The sequence below is a fragment of the Gymnodraco acuticeps genome, unplaced genomic scaffold, assembly GCF_902827175.1.
Source record: "Gymnodraco acuticeps unplaced genomic scaffold, fGymAcu1.1, whole genome shotgun sequence".
Taxonomy (NCBI): domain Eukaryota; kingdom Metazoa; phylum Chordata; class Actinopteri; order Perciformes; family Bathydraconidae; genus Gymnodraco; species Gymnodraco acuticeps.
The window spans coordinates 268,993-290,589 of NW_022989883.1; the positions used below are offsets into that span (position 1 = coordinate 268,993).

At 42.3% G+C, this 21,597-nt stretch overlaps 1 protein-coding gene across 3 annotated transcripts; it reads left to right on the top strand.

The window, feature by feature from the left end:
• The first annotated feature begins 69 nt into the window (after positions 1-69).
• xpnpep3 (X-prolyl aminopeptidase 3, mitochondrial) lies at positions 70-20,402 on the top strand. 3 transcript variants are annotated; one of them, XR_004567308.1, is made up of 13 exons: positions 70-313; positions 402-516; positions 1,081-1,203; positions 5,809-5,996; positions 12,676-12,895; positions 14,389-14,573; positions 15,376-15,438; positions 15,980-16,093; positions 16,174-16,259; positions 16,662-16,845; positions 17,744-17,864; positions 18,899-19,168; positions 19,987-20,402. XR_004567308.1 is itself a non-coding variant. In XM_034198910.1 (12 exons), exons 2-12 carry the CDS (start codon positions 453-455, stop codon positions 19,063-19,065), a joined length of 1,515 nt encoding a protein of 504 aa, XP_034054801.1. In that variant the 5' UTR covers positions 70-313; positions 402-452; the 3' UTR covers positions 19,066-20,149. The 3 variants fall into 3 exon arrangements, 1 of the variants encoding a protein (XP_034054801.1); XR_004567306.1 differs by having other exon boundaries at positions 18,899-19,179; positions 19,987-20,401; XM_034198910.1 differs by having other exon boundaries at positions 18,899-20,149.
• Positions 20,403-21,597: the final 1,195 nt, after the last annotated feature.

The window sequence follows — 21,597 nt, forward strand, 5'->3', positions numbered from 1 at the left end:
GTATGCATTCATGTCACTTATCTCTTCAGTCTTTCAGATGGTAAAGGTTGGGTTTATTTTAATTACTTGATATCCTTCTTGATAGTATGACCTATAATAATATTTATTTTAAATATTCTGAGTACTTTTTCCACACTCCGAAGCAGAAGATGGCGGTATTACTGTCAGGTCAACTGACAACCGTCCTGGGAGGCAAAACTCAGGGCATCATTTCTCAATCTACACACATGAACGGGGTTAGCATCAAGCTAACGATGCTAACTGCCAACCTTAGGAGATATTTAACAGTTATATAAGAGGATTTTTAACAAAGGTGAGTCTCATCAACAAATCGCTATGTTTCTCTGTAAATATAGAGCCTTAATTGACCAACTTCACTGTATGTTGTCTCATGTTTACAGAGGTTAGAACACATTGCTGTGACTGGTCGGTGTCCTCCAGTTGCAGCAGAAATGTTGCCCTCAAACAGCTCCATGGTGAGGTCTGCTGCCAGGCTGCTGAGAACCTGGAGGCCAGGTGAGAACAATATAGTGTTTTTATGTTTTATTTGTACTTACATAAAATCATAAGGTACTGTTGCTTAAATAGTTTTTCAAATTAACATTATTTTATATTTCTACTGCACTTATGTTACATTTCAGAGGGAAATATTAAGCCAGTACATGACAGTTAGTTATCAGATGAATGTTTTACATAGACATACAGCATAGATATAGATACAAATACAGTGCAGCTGATAATACTATATTTCACTGTTTATACAACCTTGTTCTCCACTTGTGTTGTTATATAAGTGTAAGTAAAGTAAACATTTATATTTAGTTGGTATTCAATCAATGGAAATCATTTAAACTATATGTTTTGCTGCAATTTCTTGTCACTTATCAGCCTGCTTATACATCTGACTATGACAATACTTATATATTTGTGATAATATTGTGAAGTTTTGAAGTTCTCCTCTGTGAATCAGCCTTTGACAGCAGATTAAACTGAATTAAAGGTTAAACCAGATGTATGCAGCATTGTAGGATCCCAGTTTAAGATTTTTTGCTGTCTCTTTATCTGTGTGTCTGTCTGCAGGATGTGTCTGGTGTCCGTGCAGAAACATTTCTCTGAAACCCGGAGGTTCGAGACCAAAGACTCTTCCACAGCGGTACCTGGGCCAGCCGAGCCCCTTCACTCATCCACACCTCATCAAACATGGTGAGTTTTACAATGGATCGCTGGACCGGTACATATACACCTCTTTACAGAAAACCTGCAACAGACTCATTAGTACCCATGCAGAAAACTTCTCTTAAAGGTCCCATGTCATGGCCATTTCTACTGATCATAATTCCATTGTTGAGGTCTACTAAAATAAATTTATATTGTGCAATTTTCCAAACACACATTGGTTTCTCATACAACATCTCTGTATAGTATGTGTATTCACTCTCTGTCCTAAACGACTTGTTGGAGCTCCTGCCCCCCCCCTGTGAGCCCAGTGGCCGTCAGCGAGACACAGCGAAGCCTGACACACACACACCCGCAGCCTGTCTGGGAGTTTGTGTGTGCGCCCAGGCTGAGTTCCGCTGTGTCTCGCTGTCTCGCCGACCCCACACCATTGAGCCAGCTCACAGTGTCCCGCTCCTCGCAGCAGCGAGCCTCGCAACGTCCTGCCGAGTGTGTGTGTGTGTGTGTGTGAGGAAGTTCGCGGATTGGTCCAAACGTAACGGCTCTGCGGACGTGACGTAACGGAAATTGACCAGTCTGCGGAGCCGTTACGTTACGTCACTATACCCGTCACTATACCCGTCACTATACCCGAGAAGTAAACAATGGAAAAAGAGAAATCCCCAACGAGGCGTTCTGGGGCAGCATAGACAGGTCTTTTCTGTGTTAGAGTTTTACTCGCTTCAGGGTGTACTTTGAGGGTTTGTGACTGCAGACCGTTTACATGCAGAAAAAGCCACACAACACACAAGGAGATGGGTAATAACCAGAAAAGCATGACATGGGACCTTTAATATCTCTTATATTTTCACTACATTTTCAAGTCAGACATTTTCTGGGACATTCCCAAAATTAGAAACGATGTCACAAAAAAGACTTCACAAGGTTATTTTATATCAACGTATACAAAGTAAACAGTATTGGCGTTAAGAGTATAATCAAAAAGCATCTAAGAGCAGTATGTATGCCATTCAGAAGCTAAGCTAAAATATATAAGATATAAAGCATTTTTGGAAGTCATAATTGGAATCAATAGACTAATAGTATTTCTTTAGCCCACTAATCTCATAATCCAATCATTGTAATTATTCTAAAATATCTAATATAAATTGGATTATATGTTCCTTTAAAATTAAAACATGTTTCCTTGCTTTGGACAAAAAATGTATTGATAGTTTGTTTCTTATCTTGAAAGAAATAATTAGAATACAACACAATGACAATACATACTATATGTCTAGGTTTTGATCTGCTGTTTAACACTGATACGTATGGCACTCTCAACTCTTTCCAGGACATGCCGGGGCCCTGCCTGCCTATAGCTTTGCCGATATCTGTGTTGATAGGTAATAGATTAAGAGCGGTGAATCATCTTAGATACAGGAAGCGCTCAAACGTTTGTGTGAGTTTATCTAATTTAGCAGTGATTCCATGTCAGCCACAGCTTGTTACAAAAAACATGACTGATAGTGTGTTTAACGAACTTAAACTAGCCTTATTAAATGTCAGGTCTTTGGCAGGAAAAACATTTTTAGTCAATGATTTTATTACTGAGCACAATCTCGATTTTATGTTTTTAACAGAAACTTGGATTGAACAAAATAACAGTGCAGCTGTTCTTATCGAATCAACCCCTCCCAACTTTAGTTTTATGAGTCAGGAAAGAATGCATAAGAAAGGGGGTGGAGTTGCTATTCTGTTCAATGATTCCCTTCAATGCAGGAAGACATCGTATGGAAACTTTGATTCTTTTGAATATGTGGCCCTTCAGCTGAAATGCTCCTCTCGAGCTCTGTTCCTAAATATCTATAGACCACCCAAATACTGTGCAAGCTTTTTTGATGACTTTACTGAACTGCTGTCTATAGTGTGTATTGACTTTGACCGTCTAGTCATTGTTGGTGATTTTAACATCCATGTTGACAACCCCCAGGACAGAGGGGCAAAATAACTGTTTTGTGTTCTTGATAGCTATGGACTGACTCAGCATGTGACGGAGCCCACGCACAATAAGGGGCACACTCTGGACTTAATTATCTCAAAGGGTCTGAATATCTCTAAGGTTGTGGTGACTGATGTTGCACTCTCTGATCATTCCTGTGTTTTCTTTGAGAGCTCTATTTCTGTTCACAAAAATGTTCAAAAAGAGGTAACCACAAAGCGATATTTAACTAAAAATACTAGGGAAATGTTTACTCAGAATTTTTCTTCCATACTTGCCCCTGCTAACATCTCAGTAAATGAGCTAGTAGATCATTTTAATTCAAAAATTAAAAATGTTATAGATGCCATTGCTCCAACTAAGGTAAAGGAAGTGTCTGGCAAGAAAATATCTCCATGGAGAAAGGCCATGACCGTGAAAACAGAAAAAAGAGAATGTCGAAAAGCTGAACGCAGGTGGCGAAAAACAAATCTCCAGGTTCACTTTGAAATCTATAAAGAGAGACTTGGCCTTTATAATTTGGAATTGAAAAACGCACGACAATCATTCTTCTCTGACATCATTACCAAAAACAAAAACAAAAACAACACACATGCCTTGTTTGCTACCGTCGACAGACTAACTAACCCCCCAGTGTCAGTAGCCTCTGAATTTCTATCCACCAGGGCGTGCAATGATTTTGCCTCCTTTTTCACTGACAAAATTCAGAAAATCAGACAAGCAGTCAGTGCCTCTGCATCAGGAACAGCAAATGTGTTGTCTCTGTGTCCACTTAACATCAATTCAAACACCATGACACAATTCCATCAGATTAATGATAAAAACCTAGAGGACATTATTCAACTTCTGAAATCCTCCTCCTGCTGCCTTGATATTATTCCAACAGGATTTTTTAAAGATGTGTTGCCTTGCATGGCCTCAGATCTACTTCATATAGTAAACAAATCTCTTCACTCAGGTATTTTTCCACAGGCCCTGAAAACTGCAGTCATTAAACCACTCTTAAAAAAGAATAATCTAGATGCTTCAGTAATGAAAAATTACAGGCCCATATCAAACCTCCCATTTCTAGGTAAAATCATTGAAAAAGTTGTTTTTCAACAGTTGAGTAATTTCTTGCATTTAAATAACTGTTTCGATGTGTTCCAGTCAGGCTTTCGTCCAAACCACAGCACTGAGACTGCTCTTGTAAAGGTCTTTAATGACATCCACTTAAACACAGACAGTGGCAGAACTTCAGTGTTAGTATTATTAGATCTCAGTGCTGCGTTTGACACTGTTGACCACAACATATTACTCGACCGACTGGAAAACTGGGTGGGACTTTCGGAAACAGTTCTAAATTGGTTTGAATCCTACTTAAAGGACAGAAACAACTTTGTTTCTATAGGTAAATACACATCTGAGTTGACAAATATGACATGTGGGGTTCCTCAAGGCTCCATCTTGGGGCCTCTTCTCTTTAACATCTACATGCTACCACTGGCTCAGATAATGAAGAACAACAAAATAAGTTACCATAGCTATGCAGATGACACACAAATTTACATAACAATTTCACCAGGAGACTATGCTCCAGTTAAAACACTGAGTAAGTGCATTGAACAAATCAATGACTGGATGTGTCAGAACTTTCTCCAATTAAACAAAAATAAAACTGAGGTAATGGTTTTTGGAGCCAAGGCCGAACGTACAAAAGTTAGCGCTGAGCTTCAGTGTGCAATGTTCAAAACAACAGATAGAGCCAGAAATCTAGGTGTAGTCATGGACTCTGACCTGAGTTTCAACAGTCACATTAAAACAGTTACTAAATCAGCCTACTATCACCTAAAGAATATATCTAGGATTAAAAGACTAATGTCACAGCAGGATTTGGAAAAACTTGCCCATGCTTTTATCTTCAGTAGACTCGACTACTGCAATGGTGTCTTCACAGGTCTCACTAAAAAATCTATTAGGAAGCTGCAGCTGATTCAGAACGCCGCTGCTCGAGTCCTCACTAACACTAAGAAAGTAGATCACATCACTCCTGTTCTGAAGTCTTTACACTGGCTTCCTGTGTGTCAAAGAATAGATTTCAAAATACTGCTGCTGGTTTATAAAGCACTGAATGGTTTAGGCCCAAAATACATTTCTGACCTCCTGCTAAATTATGAACCATCCAGATCTCTCAGGTCTTCTGGGACTGGTCAGCTTTCTGTCCCCAGAGTCAGAACTAAACATGATAAAGCAGCGTTCAGTTATAATGCTCCAAATCTCTGGAACAAACTCCCAGAAACCTGCAGGTCCGCTGCAACTCTGACTACTTTTAAATCCAGGCTGAAGACTTTTCTTTTTGTCGCTGCTTTTAATTGAACTATTCATATCTTAGACTGCACTGTAACTTTTATCCATGTACTTTTTCTTTTTATGTTTAATTGAACTATTTATATCTTAGACTGCACTGAAACTTTTATCCATGTATTTTTTCTTTTAATATTTATTTTATTAGCTTTTCTTTTTAATGACTGATTTTAAATGCCTTTTTCTTAATGTCTTTCATTTTTTGTAAAGCATTTTGAATTGCCTTGTGTTGAAAAGTGCTATATAAATAAACTTGCCTTGCCTTGCCTTGCCTTGATACGCCATATGTTGTGATCTCTGCTCCTCAGGTGAGGTGACCCCGGGTTTGACTCAGACAGAGTTCGAGCTCCGCAGACTCAGGCTGGCCTCACTGATCGAGGCGCAGGCCGACAGGCTGGGACCCTCCGCCTCCTCCAGCACCCATGTGGTCGTCTTGTTGTCCCACCCGACCCGCTACATGACTAACGACATCCCTTACCCCTTCCACCAGAACCAGGTGCAAGCTTGAATTTAAAAAAATTAAACCAAAGATAAGTTGTATCTGCTTGTGCCTTTGTGGGGTTTTAACAGTCAGAGGCAAGAGAGAGGTTCAGTGATGTGTTTTCAAAGTTAGCATCACAAGGGCTCCCCTTAACTAAACGCCAATTGGGTTTTCTATTGGATTTTGGAATGTTTCAGAAAATAAGATCTCTGTCAAACACATGTTTATGATATTTCAATGTTTTATTCAGAAGGATAATCCCTACATACTGTATAAACAATACTTTCATAATTGTTGTGATGTGTTTATAACATTCGGCGTGATGACGTTTAGTCACTTGTTAGCAAACGCCGTTTTTATGACACATAGATTTAGACGTTCACCAGTGGGGTATTCACTGGCGTATTTTATGTCGTAGAACAAATTATTTTTTTAAATAAGGTCTGTGTTAACCACAGACCTTATTTCAGGCATCTAACCAAAAACCCATTAAAAAAAAAAAAAAAAAACACTGACTTCAGGGAACCCGGAAGTGGTATAAAGCTGACTTATGTCAGGGTTTTAGGACTCATTCCCTATGTTTTTGTCATTTAGAACAGGGGTTCCCCCGGTGTTACTGCCGGGCCGCGAAATAGCTGTGAGTTTATCGTAATATTTGCAGAATTATAAATATATAAAAATATTTTATCATAATATTTTTTTCAAAAACTGTTTAATTTTCGCACCTATACCAGTCATATTATTTCATCCAGTAGCCTAGTTAATCTTTCACTAGAAAACCGTTGAAAATGGCTTTTATGATGTTCCGAGGGATTCGGCGGCTCAGCCTGGTCTCAGCCTCTTGTGCGCACAAGAAAGTTACCGGTGCGCCAAGTAGGAAGAGGAGCGCACAGGAGACAACCGTTTAATTGCAGACTTATGTTTATGTGGGGAAATGGCAGTGCATACATTATTTGAGATATATTTCAAACTCGGACTTCAAATCAAATCAAGTTTTATTTATATAGCACATTTATAAACGATTTTTGGTCGAGCCAAAGTGCTGTACATAAAATAAAAATAGCCTACAGTAGAGACACTTTACAAATACAACAGCACAGATTGTTCAGAATATCAGTATGAGAATGAAAAACTTCATTTTAAGGATATGTCGGCCAGGGGTGCAGAGCTATTTGTTTAAGCACCGGATTGGCAAAACAGGAGAGTAAACCAGTCTGCCTTGATCTATGAATTCATGTCCGGGACTCTCACGGTATCTGCTGTCAACAGCTGTTTTATAGAAGGAAAACCTCCTTCGCTTCATAAAATGGCTGCAGCATCAGGAGGCAGCGGGACGTATACTCCGCCTCTGAGAAGTGCAACACCAGCCAGCGAGTAAAGATGTGCCTTTTTACGCACCGCCTTCGCTGTGTTTACCTCCATCAGAACAGCGAGTGACTGCAGGCTGCTACGTGTTAACCACACACACCTCTACACACATCTCTACACACATCGAACTGCCCGATTATTCCCCCTTTTATTTGTGTTACGGTGTGTGCAGGAAGCAGGACCCAAATGCAGATTAAAGTGTCAAAAATATCTCCTTTATTTCAAGGCTATACTATAAACAAAGACAGAACAGAACACTCACCGAAGACCAAGTCATAACACAAGACGAACCGACAAAGACAGACAGAAAAACCAGAACTTAAATACACACAAGACTAATTATACAAACAAGACACAGGTGAGGAGGGAGGAGAAAACACAGGGACACCAGGTGCACACAATCGGGTAATAAGACACACCAGGGAAACTAACGACAGGTAACCACAGACAGATCTAAAGACAAAACACAACGCAGACAGAAAACCAAAGACAGATCTAGACAAGACACAACGCAGACAGAAAACCAAAAACAGATCTAGACAAGACACAACGCAGACAGAAAACCAAAAACAGATCTAGACAAGACAAAACACAGACAGAAACAGGCAAGACAGGAGGTGAAGACCTTTCAAAAATAAAACATGAAACAAAAGACAGAAAAAGACAAGACAAAATACAACACAGACAGATCTTGACAGTACCCCCCCCTCAAGGGACGGATCCCAGACGTCCCAAAAAAAATCCAGCAGGGTGGGTGGAGGGGGACCGGAGGAGGGACACAAAACTAAGGCCAACAGGGTGGGTGGAGGGGGTCTGGAGGACGGGCTTGGGCTGACAGCGGAGGACCCGGAAGGGGTCTCGGGCGGACGGCCCAGGGGCAAGGCAGAGATCAAGGATGGGGTCTCGGGCGGACGGCCCGGGGGCAAGGCAGAGTTAAAAAAGGGGAACTCGGGCGGACGGCCCGGGGGCAAGGCAGAGTTCAAGGAAGGGATCTCGGGCGGACGGCCTGGGGGCAAGGCAGAGTTCAAGGAAGGGGTCTCGGGCGGACGGCCCGGGGGCAAGGCAGAGTTCAAAAAGGGGGACTCGGGCGGACGGCCCGGGGGCAAGGCAGAGTTCAAAAAGGGGGACTCGGGCGGACGGCCCGGGGGCAAGGCAGAGTTCAGGATGGGTGAAGGCCAAACAGCTCCGGAGGCCGGGCAGGACCCAGTGTCAGCCCAACAGGAACCGGAGCCGGTGGGACAGGCTTCGGCAGGATCCCCCACGGAAGAGGACCAGGAGTTGGCAGCACCCCCGGCGAGACAGATGATGGCGGAGCCTCCAACGGAACTGGACAAGGGGTTGGCAGTACCCCTGGCAGGACAGGAAATGGCGGGGCCTCCAACTGGACTGGACATAGAGCTGGCAGGATCCCCAGCGGAACCTCCAAAGGCACGGGACATAGAGTTGGCAGGACCCCCGATAGAAGAGTAGTCGGCGGGACCTCCAACGGAACAGGACAAGGGATTGGCAGGACCCCCGGCAGAAGAGTAGTCGGCGGGACCCCCAACGGGACAGGACATAGGGTTGGCAGGACCCCCGGCAGGAAAGTAGTCGGCGGGACCCCCAACGGGACAGGACATAGGGTTGGCAAGACCCCCGGCAGGAGAGTAGTCGGCGGGACCCCCAACGGGACAGGACAAAGGGTTGGCAGGACCCCCAGCGGAACCTCCAACGGTACAGGACATAGGGTTAGCAGGACCCCCGGCAGAAGAGCAATCTGCGGGACCTCCAACGGCACAGGACATGGGGTTGGCAGGACCCCCGGCAGAAGAGCAGTCTGTGGGACCTCCAACGACTCAGGACATGGGGTTGGCAGGACCCCCGGCAGAAGAGTAGTCTGCGGGACCTCCAACGGCACATGAGTAGGGACTTGAGTGGGAACTCGAGAAAAGGCTTGAGAGGAAACTTGAGAGTTGACTTGAGAGGTGACTTGAAAGGAGACTTGAAAGGAATCTCGAGAGGGAACTTGAACGGAGACTCGAGAGGGGACCCGATAGGGAACTCGAGAGGGGACTCGAGAGAGGGCTTGAGAGGGGACTCGAGAGAGGGCTTGAGAGGGAACTTGAGAGGTGACTTGAGAGGGGACTCGATAGGGAACTCGAGAGGGGACTCGAGAGAGGGCTTGAAAGGGGACTGGAGAGGAGACTCGAGAGGGGACTCGAGAAGGAACTGGAGAGGAGACTTGAGAGGGAACTAGAGAGGGGATTTGAGAGGAAACTTGAGAGGGGACTCGGGTAGGAACTTGTGTCGGCCGGTACGCCGACAGGACTCGGGGAGCTGGTGTTGGCTGGAGAGCCAACAGGAGACGAGGTGCTGGAGTCGGCCGGTACGCTGACAGGACACGGGGAGCTGGCGTCGGCTGGAGAGCCAGCAGGAGACAAGGTGCTGGAGTCGGCCGGTATGCCGACAGGACTCGGGGATCTGGCATCGGCCGATGAGTCAACAGGTGACGAGGAGCCGGATTCGGGACCATGACTGCTGGGGCCGGTACTTGAGCCGGAACCATGGCTGGAACTGGGGCCGGAACCATGGCTGCTGGGCCCAGTACTTGAGCCGGAATCATGGCTGTAAGGTCCGGAGCTGAAGCCTGGATCATGGCTGTGTGGGCCGGCTTTGGAGCCGGAATTGAAACCGGAACCATGGCTGCCAAGGCCGGAACTGGGGCCGGAACCATAGCTGCTGGGGCCAGAACTGGGGCTGGAACCATGGCTGCTGGGGCCAGAACTTGGGCTGGAACCATGGCTACTGGGGCCAGAACAGGGGCCGGAACCATGGCTGCTGGGGCCAGAACTGGGTCTGGAACCATGGCTGCTGGGGCCAGAACAGGGGCCGGAACCATAGCTGCTGGGGCCGGAACCATGGCTGCTGGAGCCAGAACTGGGGCTGGAACCATGGCTGCTGGGGCCAGAACTTGGGCTGGAACCATGGCTACTGGGGCCAGAACAGGGGCCGGAACCATGGCTGCTGGGGCCAGAACTGGGTCTGGAACCATGGCTGCTGGGGCCAGAACAGGGGCCGGAACCATAGCTGCTGGGGCCAGAACTGGGGCCGGAACCATGGCTGCTGGAGCCAGAACTGGGGCTGGAACCATGGCAGCTGGGGACAGAACTGGGGCTGGAACCATGGCTGCTGGGGACAGAACTGGGGCTGGAACCATGGCACTTTGGGCTCGTGCTGCTAACCTGGCCTTGCGACTCCTTCTTTTAGGAGCCGTTTGGAGGCTCCGTGGACTATAAACAAAGACAGAACAGAACACTCACCGAAGACCAAGTCATAACACAAGACGAACCGACAAAGACAGACAGAAAAACCAGAACTTAAATACACACAAGACTAATTATACAAACAAGACACAGGTGAGGAGGGAGGAGAAAACACAGGGACACCAGGTGCACACAATCGGGTAATAAGACACACCAGGGAAACTAACGACAGGGAACCACAGACAGATCTAAAGACAAAACACAACGCAGACAGAAAACCAAAGACAGATCTAGACAAGACACAACGCAGACAGAAAACCAAAAACAGATCTAGACAAGACACAACGCAGACAGAAAACCAAAAACAGATCTAGACAAGACACAACGCAGACAGAAAACCAAAAACAGATCTAAGCCTCATCCCAATACCCCTCCTCGACTCCTCCTTTCCCTCACTCGCTTCCCTTCCTTGCGTCTTAGCTCTGCCTCCGTAAGATGCGAGTGAGGGACACGAGGAGGTGACGCGAGGACAGAGGAGTCCTCAGGTATTAATTGGGATGTCCTCGTTCACTCAAACGTCACTCTTAAACGACGACATCTGTTAATGATGACATGCGCACAGCTGTATCCCCTCTCATCGGGCTTAACTGAATAACCACTTAGAACCGGTCCATTTCTGGTTAAATATGTATTTAAGTGAATGAATCTTTCTCTTGTTAGTCAAGGAATGCAATGATGTTTGGTCCTGCTTTTGTGTTCCGTTTTGGTGTAAAATGTAGCCTACATTTAAATAAAAATATAATTATAGTAATGTGAAGCCTTTTAGAAATGAATTGCACATAATAATTCCCACGGAGCTGTGAGCACTTATACATTTATGTGACGCTTTTCCACTCATCTTCCAGTTGTCGGTTTTCCTCTGTTGAAATCGACCAGCTGTGAAGGTGGGGGCGGAGCTTTTATATGCGAGTAGTGAAAACACTTCCGCGTAGTCTGCTCGCGTGTATCCTCTTTCGTCTCCTCCCTTTCGTCTCCTCCCTTTCGTCTCCTCCCGCACCCCTCCTCCCTCACCCCTCCTCGACTCCTCCGTGTGCATTTCAGCTATTGGGATGTCCTTCAAAATGGCGTGTCTTGATCGATTTCCGGGTCAAGTCCCGGAGGAGGGGAAGAGAGGAGTCGAGGAAGGGTATTGGGATGAGGCTCTAGACAAGACAAAACACAACACAGACAGAAACAGGCAAGACAGGAGGTGAAGACCTTTCAAAGTAAAACATGAAACAAAAGACAGAAAAAGACAAGACAAAATACAACACAGACAGATCTTGACAATTCGTTTTTTAAAGGAGATGTCCAGTTACCAAGGCGCATGATGTGTGTGTATGTGCTCTGCTCAGCTCTGTGTGTTCAGTGTTTGTGTCTGTCCGACACCGGCATTTGTTTTCAAATGACCATGAACAGTAATTTACACACATCTGGCTAACTCCATAGGTAGCCTATATGCGGGTGTTCCCAAAATAAATTAGTTTAATCTTAATCTCGATGTAGTGCGAAATGCTGTCGAACGTGCACCGGAACGAACGTCACTATCATAATATCTTCTGAAAACAAATGCCAGTCTCACACACACACACACACACACACACACACACACACACACACACACACACACACACACACACACCTCCTTCATAATGCGCCTTCTCCTCGTTTTCCCATCATTCACTGGATTATCCGTAAATCATACAAACAAAACCAAAACGTTGATTTATCTGTCTTCCCGTTTTAACGTCGGTTTTCAGTTTTTCCGAAAAACCAAAAACGACACCGGTTCTTTTTTAAACGTTGTTAATATGTTTTGGATGCATATTGTTCTAGTATTTGTTCAGGATGTTAGCCTCTGTTGCTACCTGCTGGTGGTGAGTAAATATTAAAATCAGTTAAAATTGACAACCGGTCCGCGATTTTTTTTTAATGTATCTGCCGGTCCTTGGCACAATAAAGGTTCGGAACCCCTGATTTAGAATACTGATTGTGTATAATTTAAGATAGCCGTCATCATTAACCTGTGTCCATATGATCCTCAGGATTTCCTGTACCTCAGTGGCATCCTGGAGCCGGACAGTGCCTTGGTTCTGTACGGGACAGGACGCCCGGACCAGGCCATCCTGTTCGTCCCGCGCAGAGACCCGAGCAGAGAGCTGTGGGACGGGCCGCGGTCGGGGAAGGATGGAGCGGCGGCTCTGACCGGCATCGAGAGAGTTCACTGCACAGAAGAACTGGGTCTGGTTCTCAAGAGCCTTAAAGGTGGGGGGAGGCATGATTCTTCTCATTCAAGATTCAAGATTCAGGGCTTTTATTGTCATTTGTACATAGCTACAATATAGATATGTCAATGAAAATATTAGGTCACAGGCTCCTCCAACAGTGCAACACAATAAAACAGACAAAATAGTTAAAATAGTGCAAGTAATACAAATAAAATAGAATAGAAATAGTACAAGGTGTGCGTTTGTTTAACCAATCGGACGCCCCTCACTGAAATGAGGTCACTGTTGGAATGAAGAAACAAAGCGCTATATTTCAATATGAATAAACAAACTGGTTAGTTTAAATGCATGAAAGAAACACTTTCCTATAAGTTGTCTCTTGCCTTGAACAAACACTACATTTTTTATTTATTTATTTAACCTTTATTTAACCAGATAAAAAAGCATTGAGATAAAATCTCATTTTCAATGCTGACCTGGCCAAGAAGGCAGCAACGTTACACATAACACATAACACAAACATATAAAATGCAGAGAACATAACTAAGAAAACAAAAGACGAAAAAGCAGTCACTACATTGTGCACATTAGGACAGTAAGAAAGGTGCACTACTTATTACTGCAAGAGCAGCTGGTGGTAAGGACTTCAGACAACTTCAATTTAAAACATGCTATTGAGACAAGTGCCCTCAGTTTGAGGCGTGATTGAAGGTCATTCCAAGACCAAGGACCATCATAAAAAAAGACTCCTTTTCCCAGCCTCAGTCCGCACGGCAGGAACCTGGAACCGTATCCAGGCACTGGATCTGAGGTCGTAAGAGTCACAAACTGGAGAAAATCTGGCAGAAATATACAGTGGAAGCGTACCTAAAATGGCTTTATACAATAATAAAAACCCATGCTGCATCCTACGCATAGTAAGTGAGGACCATCCAGTTAGGCTATACAGTTTGCAATGATGAGTCCTATAGGGTGCATTTGATATATAATATAATGCAGTGCAGCATGGTCGAGTGGGTCAAGTTACTACTGTAGGCAGTTCTATTTACCTTGGCATTATAGAGCAGACAAACACACAGTATAACCCTTTTCACTGGTTCTTGTGTTTTCTTTATACAAATCCATGAAATTAGCCTTCTATAGCTAATGTATCATATTTGAATTTAGGGATTCAATTATTTTTTCAAATGAAATAAAAAGAAACCAAGTTTATTTATTTATTTTTATTATATATACTATTTTGTATGTTCTTTCCCATTATGGCTATGTATGTCATTACGTATGGTATTCCTGTCATGCTATGTTTTTTCTTTATTATTTCTTTTTTTTGGTTGTTCTGTTTGTCTTCTATGTTGAAAAAGAGAAGCATGATTTCCACCCCAAAGAAATCTGTACTATTGCTTAGACTATGCTTCTTCTCAATATAAATATTTGAAACGAAATAATAACAGAAACCGGAGCTGACAATTGACTGCCTTCTGTTTACAACTTTAACTTCATTGTTACCACTTTCTCTTCTCCTTCTTCCAGGCACTGTGCTGTGGTACGACAGCTCTCTGCCGGCCCACCCTCGGCTCCATCAGGCGCACGTGGGCCCCCTGCTGGACGAGGGGCCGATGCCTCACTCCCTCCGGCCCCTCGTCCACTCTCTGAGGGCCGTCAAGAGCTCCGCTGAGGTGGCACTAATGCAAGAAGCAGGTCACATCAGTGCACAGGTTAGTGTGTGTAAATTGCTCAGTGTCAACTTTATACAATTACCAACAAAAGCCTGCAGGTAAGGCAACATTTTCAACAACATGGATTGGTAAAGGGGACCTATTATGCTAAATCCACTTGTTCATGTCTCTTCTACATCAACATGTGTCCCCTCTTCTACATCAACATGTGTCCCCTCTTCTTCATGTCTCTTCTACATCAACATGTGTCCCCTCTTCTTCATGTCTCTTCCACATCAACATGTGTCCCCTCTTCTTCATGTCTCTTTACATCAACATGTGTGCCCTCTTCTTCATGTCTCTTCTACATCAACATGTGTCCCCTCTTCTTCATGTCTCCTCTACATCAACATGTGTCCCTTCTTCTTCGTGTCTCTTCTACATCAACATGTGTCCCTTCTACATCAACATGTGTCCCCTCTTCTTCATGTCTCTTCTACATCAACATGTGTCCCCTCTTCTCCATGTCTCTTCTACATCAACATGTGTCCCCTCTTCTTTATGTCTCTTCTACATCAACATGTGTCCCCTCTTCTTTATGTCTCTTCTACATCAACATGTGTCCCCTCTTCTTCATGTCTCTTCTACATCAACATGTGTCCCCTCTGTGGAAAGAGACTCTGAAAGTTTCACGAACAAAGATTCTCTCTCTTTTTGTCCTGATCCATTTCTATAAAAACCTGTCTGAAAATGAGCTGATCAGATTTTGGCCACTTTATGATGTCATAACGATTTTTTGGCTTGTGTAACCATTAGCCAATCACCAACCAAGGTGGTATGTAACTGAATTATTTTCTTTCAGGCTTTTCGGAGAACGATGGCTATGTGTCGAGGAGACGTGGATGAAGCTGTGATCTTTGCTAAAGTAACTAAAGATATTTAGTTTTTATCAGCAGAATGTATAACCGCTACTGTCTCCTTCATTCCTGTGAATTTTTTAACAGTATAATCAAGATGTCATTTTATAGCGTGTATTTAAATAAAGACACATCAATTATTTAGATGTGTTCATTGTTATGGCACGAGCTAGCTTTGACTTGACCTGGTAGGTTAGTGCAGTTACTGTGGTTTGTCTTTATAGCTTTGTTTTGTCCAAATTAAAATGTCCACAGGAATTACACAATATGCCATTAAGCTATACCTTTTTCAACTAAAAAAAGGTCTATAATAAACTCTATTCATTTATTTTATTGATATAACACCTTTCGTACAGGAAGTGTAGTTTGAATTGCTTGACAATCAAGTGCAATAACAGGATAATTATTATTTTAAAAAGTGCAAATTCAACTAAAATATACCAAAGAATCAGGTAAATAAATGAAAGTTGGCAGCATGGAGCAGTTTCATTTAGTCGGACAGTGTATGACACCTAACATGATGCTCACAAGGTGATTTCATCCTTCCAGTTTGATTTCGAGAATCGGATCCATGGCGCCAACTTCCTGGCCTACCCGCCTGTCGTTGCCGGGGGAAACCGAGCCAACACTCTGCACTACATCAACAACAACCAGATCATCAAGGTAAAAGGAAGGTGTAGCATGTTATTATTTATATACAGTAATAACTGAACAGCTTTACTGACTCTGCTCTCCTCCGTCAGGATGGTGAGATGGTGCTGCTCGATGGAGGCTGTGAATACTTTGGTTACGTCAGTGATATCACTCGGACATGGCCAGTGAATGGAAAGTAAGTTTGTCAAAATAAGCAATTAAACAAATCCTTCACTATGTTTGTTTTCTAAAGGCAGAGCTTTACCTGAAATCCATCTGATCCCTACATCAGAACTCACCCCCTGTTTCTTAAACCTTAATTACGCTTAGCTTTGCTTTATTTGTGTATCTTATTGGATACTATTAGGTTGTGTTGTGTATTGTTAGCTTTATAGTTTTTTTTATGTCTCTACATTTGGGAACCTTTTTAAAAGGTGTTTTTAAGAAGTATTCTGATGACAACAACAAACACACACTTAAATATATAATATGTAACAACTTTGCATGAAATATATATGACTAGACTTGTGTTATACATGGTGTGGAGTTGAGTTCACTTATACAGAATTGATTTAAGTGAAATACCTACTCCCCATAGGTTCAGCCCTGCGCAGGCGGAGCTGTACGAGGCGGTGCTGGAGGTGCAGCGCTCCTGTCTGTCCATGTGTTCGCCGGGCGTCAGTCTGGATCACATCTACAGCAGCATGCTGGCTCTGCTGGGGCGACAGCTCAGGAGGCTCGGCGTCGTGAAGGCCAGCAGCAGTGAGGCTGATGTACTGAAGGTAAGAATCAGAGAAATTGAAATGGCATGGAGTCTGGCTGGTAAACATGATGCTTTATCCAATATGAAGAGCAATTCTGCTGAAAAAAAAGAATCAAATTGTGCTTGTTTTTGTAAAACAAAGCTGCTGCAAGTAACACAATTCTCAGGATGAGTAGCAGATGATTAACTATACAACAAAGTTATGTTTTCCAGATACAAATATTCAGCTGCTCCTTAAGTTGAATATAAGGTCTCTGTTGAATAAGAAGATCATATTTTACTCTATAAACCATTTATTCACAGCCACATGCACACATTTACAGTATTTTTCAATTGCAAAATGTTAATTGAAATATTTCCCTGATTTCAATTATGAATTGTAACAACTGTTGTAAGGTCCAACATTCAATTTGTCTAGTACCTTTGTTTATGACTCAATTGCTGCTTAACTGATCAAGTGAGCATGGCTGAGGATTTGTAGACTGTCGATGTAGAACCACAGAAAAAACCCTACTTTGTGCCTTTAGCCTTAGACGAAAGCTAATTCAAAGCTTAACCCAAGTCAAACATTTTGGTAAACTGTGACTTAAACATTCAACAATGATTATTTTGAAATGCAAGTACACACTTTTGATTCTAATTCTAACACATTCATACATAGTGCAAAAGAGATACAATGTGATAGATTCCCCAGATTTGCATGTTGGAATTTGTGCTCACCTTTTGTAATGTTCTTGTTTAGATGCTTTCTTGATTCTTTGGTGTCGTTGAAAAGGGATTTGACAAGGCTCACCCATGACAGTAACCCCCCATTCATTTCACTTCCTTAATGTTTAGAAGCAAATCAGGTCTGGCATAGGACTATACGATGACCAACCTTTATGCAACTGTATCAAGCTTTACATGTGTTTACCCAGGCTGCACGGCGGTACTGCCCCCACCACATTGGACATTACCTGGGGATGGACGTCCACGACACTCCTGAGCTGTCCCGCTCACAACCTCTGCAGCCGGGGATGGCCATCACCATAGAACCAGGTTTACACAAACTACCCTTTTTAATACCTGTTTAGTCTTTGGCTTATTCTAAAAGACAATCCAGTTACTTTGGTGGAGGAACTGACTCTCACATTACACATTATCTTTTCTACATTTTATCTTTCACGTTATTCCTGCTTCTTCTAATAAAAAATACTATTAACACCTCTGTTAGCACCAATGTGCAATAATGTAAAAAACAAAGACTATGACACCACTGTCCTAAAACAACAGTATGTGCAATATGTTCCTGCTAATATTATTATTACTAATGGATGCTACTCCGAGTTAGTCTATCCATTACTGTAACAAGAATCATTACGTAACTATGCAATAATAATAATTGTACTACTGTTATATACCTCACTTCATTCTACAATGCTACACTTATTATATGTTACAAGTACTCCTGCTACTTACTTATCTACCTGCATACTCTGTTAAACAGTAATACTTTTCATTTTAAATACTATGCAGGGTTCTTACGGTCATTAAAAACCTGGAAAATTAATGGAAATTCAAAAAGCTAATTCTAGGTCCTGGAAAAGTCATGGAAAACAATATTTCTCCCAAAGTTTTGGAAAAGTCATGGAAATGAAATGAAATGTTATATTTTATCTAATCGCCAAAATAGTAATACTATATTGATAATAAATACTGTATCGTATAGTAGTGAAACGTAAAATGGCTTTTAACTGACGAGGTATTTTGCTGGTAAGAGATTTTAGTTGCTTTAGCCTGTAGAAGCTACTATTGGATTTGTTTTAGATAGGCACGACATGTTTCAGATGCAGACCTTATTTTTCTGTTCCATGTTAAAATAAACAATTTTCAGTGGTACCGCTGAGAAAGAGTAATGTTTTTGGTCATGGAAAATTAGGTAAAGGTCATTGAAAATCATTGGTGAAAAAGTGTATGAACCCTGACTATGTGAAAGCCTTTATAGTGTTCTTCGTCACTATCTATGCGTTCCTATACATTTCCTCTCTGTGGGACGACTAAAGGACTTCTGATTCCTCCTTCTTTTATCACAGGGTTGTACATAGCCGAGGACAACGACCAGGTGCCTAAGCGTTTCCGTGGATTGGGCATCAGGATAGAGGACGACGTGGTGATCCGAGACGAGGGAGGCGCTTTGATTCTGTCCTCAGACGCACCAAAGACCATCGCTGATGTAGAGAAAGCCTGCGCCCAGAGATAAAGGCAGGGAGAGACAGACAGGTGACAAAGTGAGACACTTCATCTGTGGGCTGGGAGTTTCCAAACGTCTCCACCGTGATGACATCATCCGGCTCAGGGCCCAGGTACATGAAAGGTGGGAGCACATTGCAAAGACTCTAGTTTTAGCCTCAGCAAGGCCTCCAAAATACAGACAATATGATGTGGAAGATCATATATGTTGACATCTTTCTAACTGTTTAAAGAAACTGGATCGTATTTGTCTTCAACAGTGAGTGATTATGAAGAGGGATAAAGGATAAAGGGTGGGTTTAGTTGTGTGTATGGAATAGTTTGAAGTTGGTTTGCATAGCGTACTGCTTAGCCATAACTGGTGTGATACCTACAGTAGATGGCAAAGTTTGGAGAAAAAGACAGGAGTAAGGACACAGGAGTCACCTGATTCAAAACTTGATTCAAAACGAACTTAACTTGTCGAAATACGAAAGCTATTACTGCATTGATACAGACGTATTTCTTGTTAAAATGTAATTACAAATCAGGGCTACGGCAGCTAAAGCAAAACCACGTTCTTACAAATGTGTAATAGTGTTGTGATGGTGCTATCAGCCGGGAAATGTCATCCAGAGCCAGAAATAAAGAATCTAGGAACAACTGTTAACCACTTGCATCAAGTTTATGTTCAGCTGAAGACTCCGTGGTTAGATCAAGCTACCATGGACTCATCTTCATCCTTAAAACCTATTTGCTCCTAAACAGTATTGTTTTTATTACCAGTATTACCATCATCATGGCACACAGGGATATAATCATTTTGTTGTGTATCTCAAAAACCTTTTTAGGTACAATGCTATGTGACATGTGTTGAAGGCAATAGGGTATAATAAGTACATTATTATGATTAATACCTCAAACTTCCACTTAATGTCTTCTACTCAAACAGGGTGACACAACAGGAGAAAAAACCGAATGGCATACACATCCACTGTGAATGGGAAAAGGCTAATACGATATTTTCAGCAGTTTTTTCATGTGTGTACAGTACCTGCATACACGTGTTCATTTTGGGGTAAAAAGGAACTTCACACAAATGATTATTTCCCATTACAAAACATCAAAACACCAAACACCACTCCCTAGGCTGCAGACAGATCATAAAGTCCATTATGTTAATGCACACAAGTGAGAATTGAAAATGAACCTGTCTTAAACAACTTCCCCTAATGAATATGGAATGATTGTAATGGTGAGTCCAATGAACTGAAAAGTGTGTGTGTGTGTGTGTGTGTGTGTGTGTGTGTGTGTGTGTGTGTGTGGTGTGTGTGTGTGTGTGTGTGTGTGTGTGTGTGTGTGTGTGTGTGTGTGTGTGTGTGTGTGTGTGTGTGTGTGTGTGTGTGTGTGTGTGTGGTGTGTGTGTGTGTGTGTGTGTGTGTGTGTGTGTGTGTGTGTGTGTGTGTGTGTGTGTGTGTGTGTGTGTGGTGTGTGTGTGTGTGTGTGTGTGTGTGTGTGTGTGTGTGTGTGTGTGTGTGTGTGTGTGTCTTTTCAAGAGAGAGAAAAATGTGATCTATTCTAAAGAAATGTGTGTGTATTAAAAAGATCTCGTCAAATTTTTTATTTTACTTTCATTAAAAAATAAGGGAAATTATTGTTAAGGAATGCACCCAGTTTTTCAAAAAGTAACATTGCAAAAAAAAAAGCGTGTTTATTAGTAATAAAAACACGATGATGTGATTTTATATAATGTTGGGATGGATAATGTTGGGAAAATAGTCATTGTACTTCTCCCTGTGATACTTTAAGTACGTTTTATTTTGTGTGGAGTTGTACTACTTGTTGGGGAGTATTTTAAGACCATAGTTTTTTCTACTTAAGTAAAGGATATGAGTACTTCTTTCACCACTGTTAATACAACTGTTGTTGACAGTGGTGGAATGTAACCACCCAGAAAATTTTCTCAAGTACTATACTTAGACTATTTAATAAACACATTCAAATGTTTTTTAAAGGATCTAAAATTGGCTCCACATTTACAAACTGCAACATTTAAGTGCCCTGTCTTTTTTTTTTGTGATAAAAATAGGACAATGTAATATTATATAAAAATATAATATTGTGACTTTGTACTTCTACGCCACTACAATTCAGAGGTAAATGGTGTACTTTTACTCCACTACATTTATTGAATACCTTTTAGTTACTTGACAGATGTGGATGAATAATGTGAAATATAATCAACTCTTAAATCAGACTTTAGTTCCACCTGGAGTAAATTCACAATGCTACCCTGCAGTATACAAAGGCATTCAAACTAGCTGTACCTTTACCAGCTTTGAGAACACTTGAATGCATCAAGAATTATAATCAAAACATTATTATTCTGAATTGGACCAATCTGCAGAATGAGTACTTTTAATTTAGGTACTTTAACTATATTTTGATGATAATATTGTTCTAATTTAGCTTTAGAAACATTTTAAATGCAGAGTATTCCTTAACTCTGGCACTTCTACTTTTACTTGAGTACACCATCTGCAGACTTCTTCCACCTCTGGAA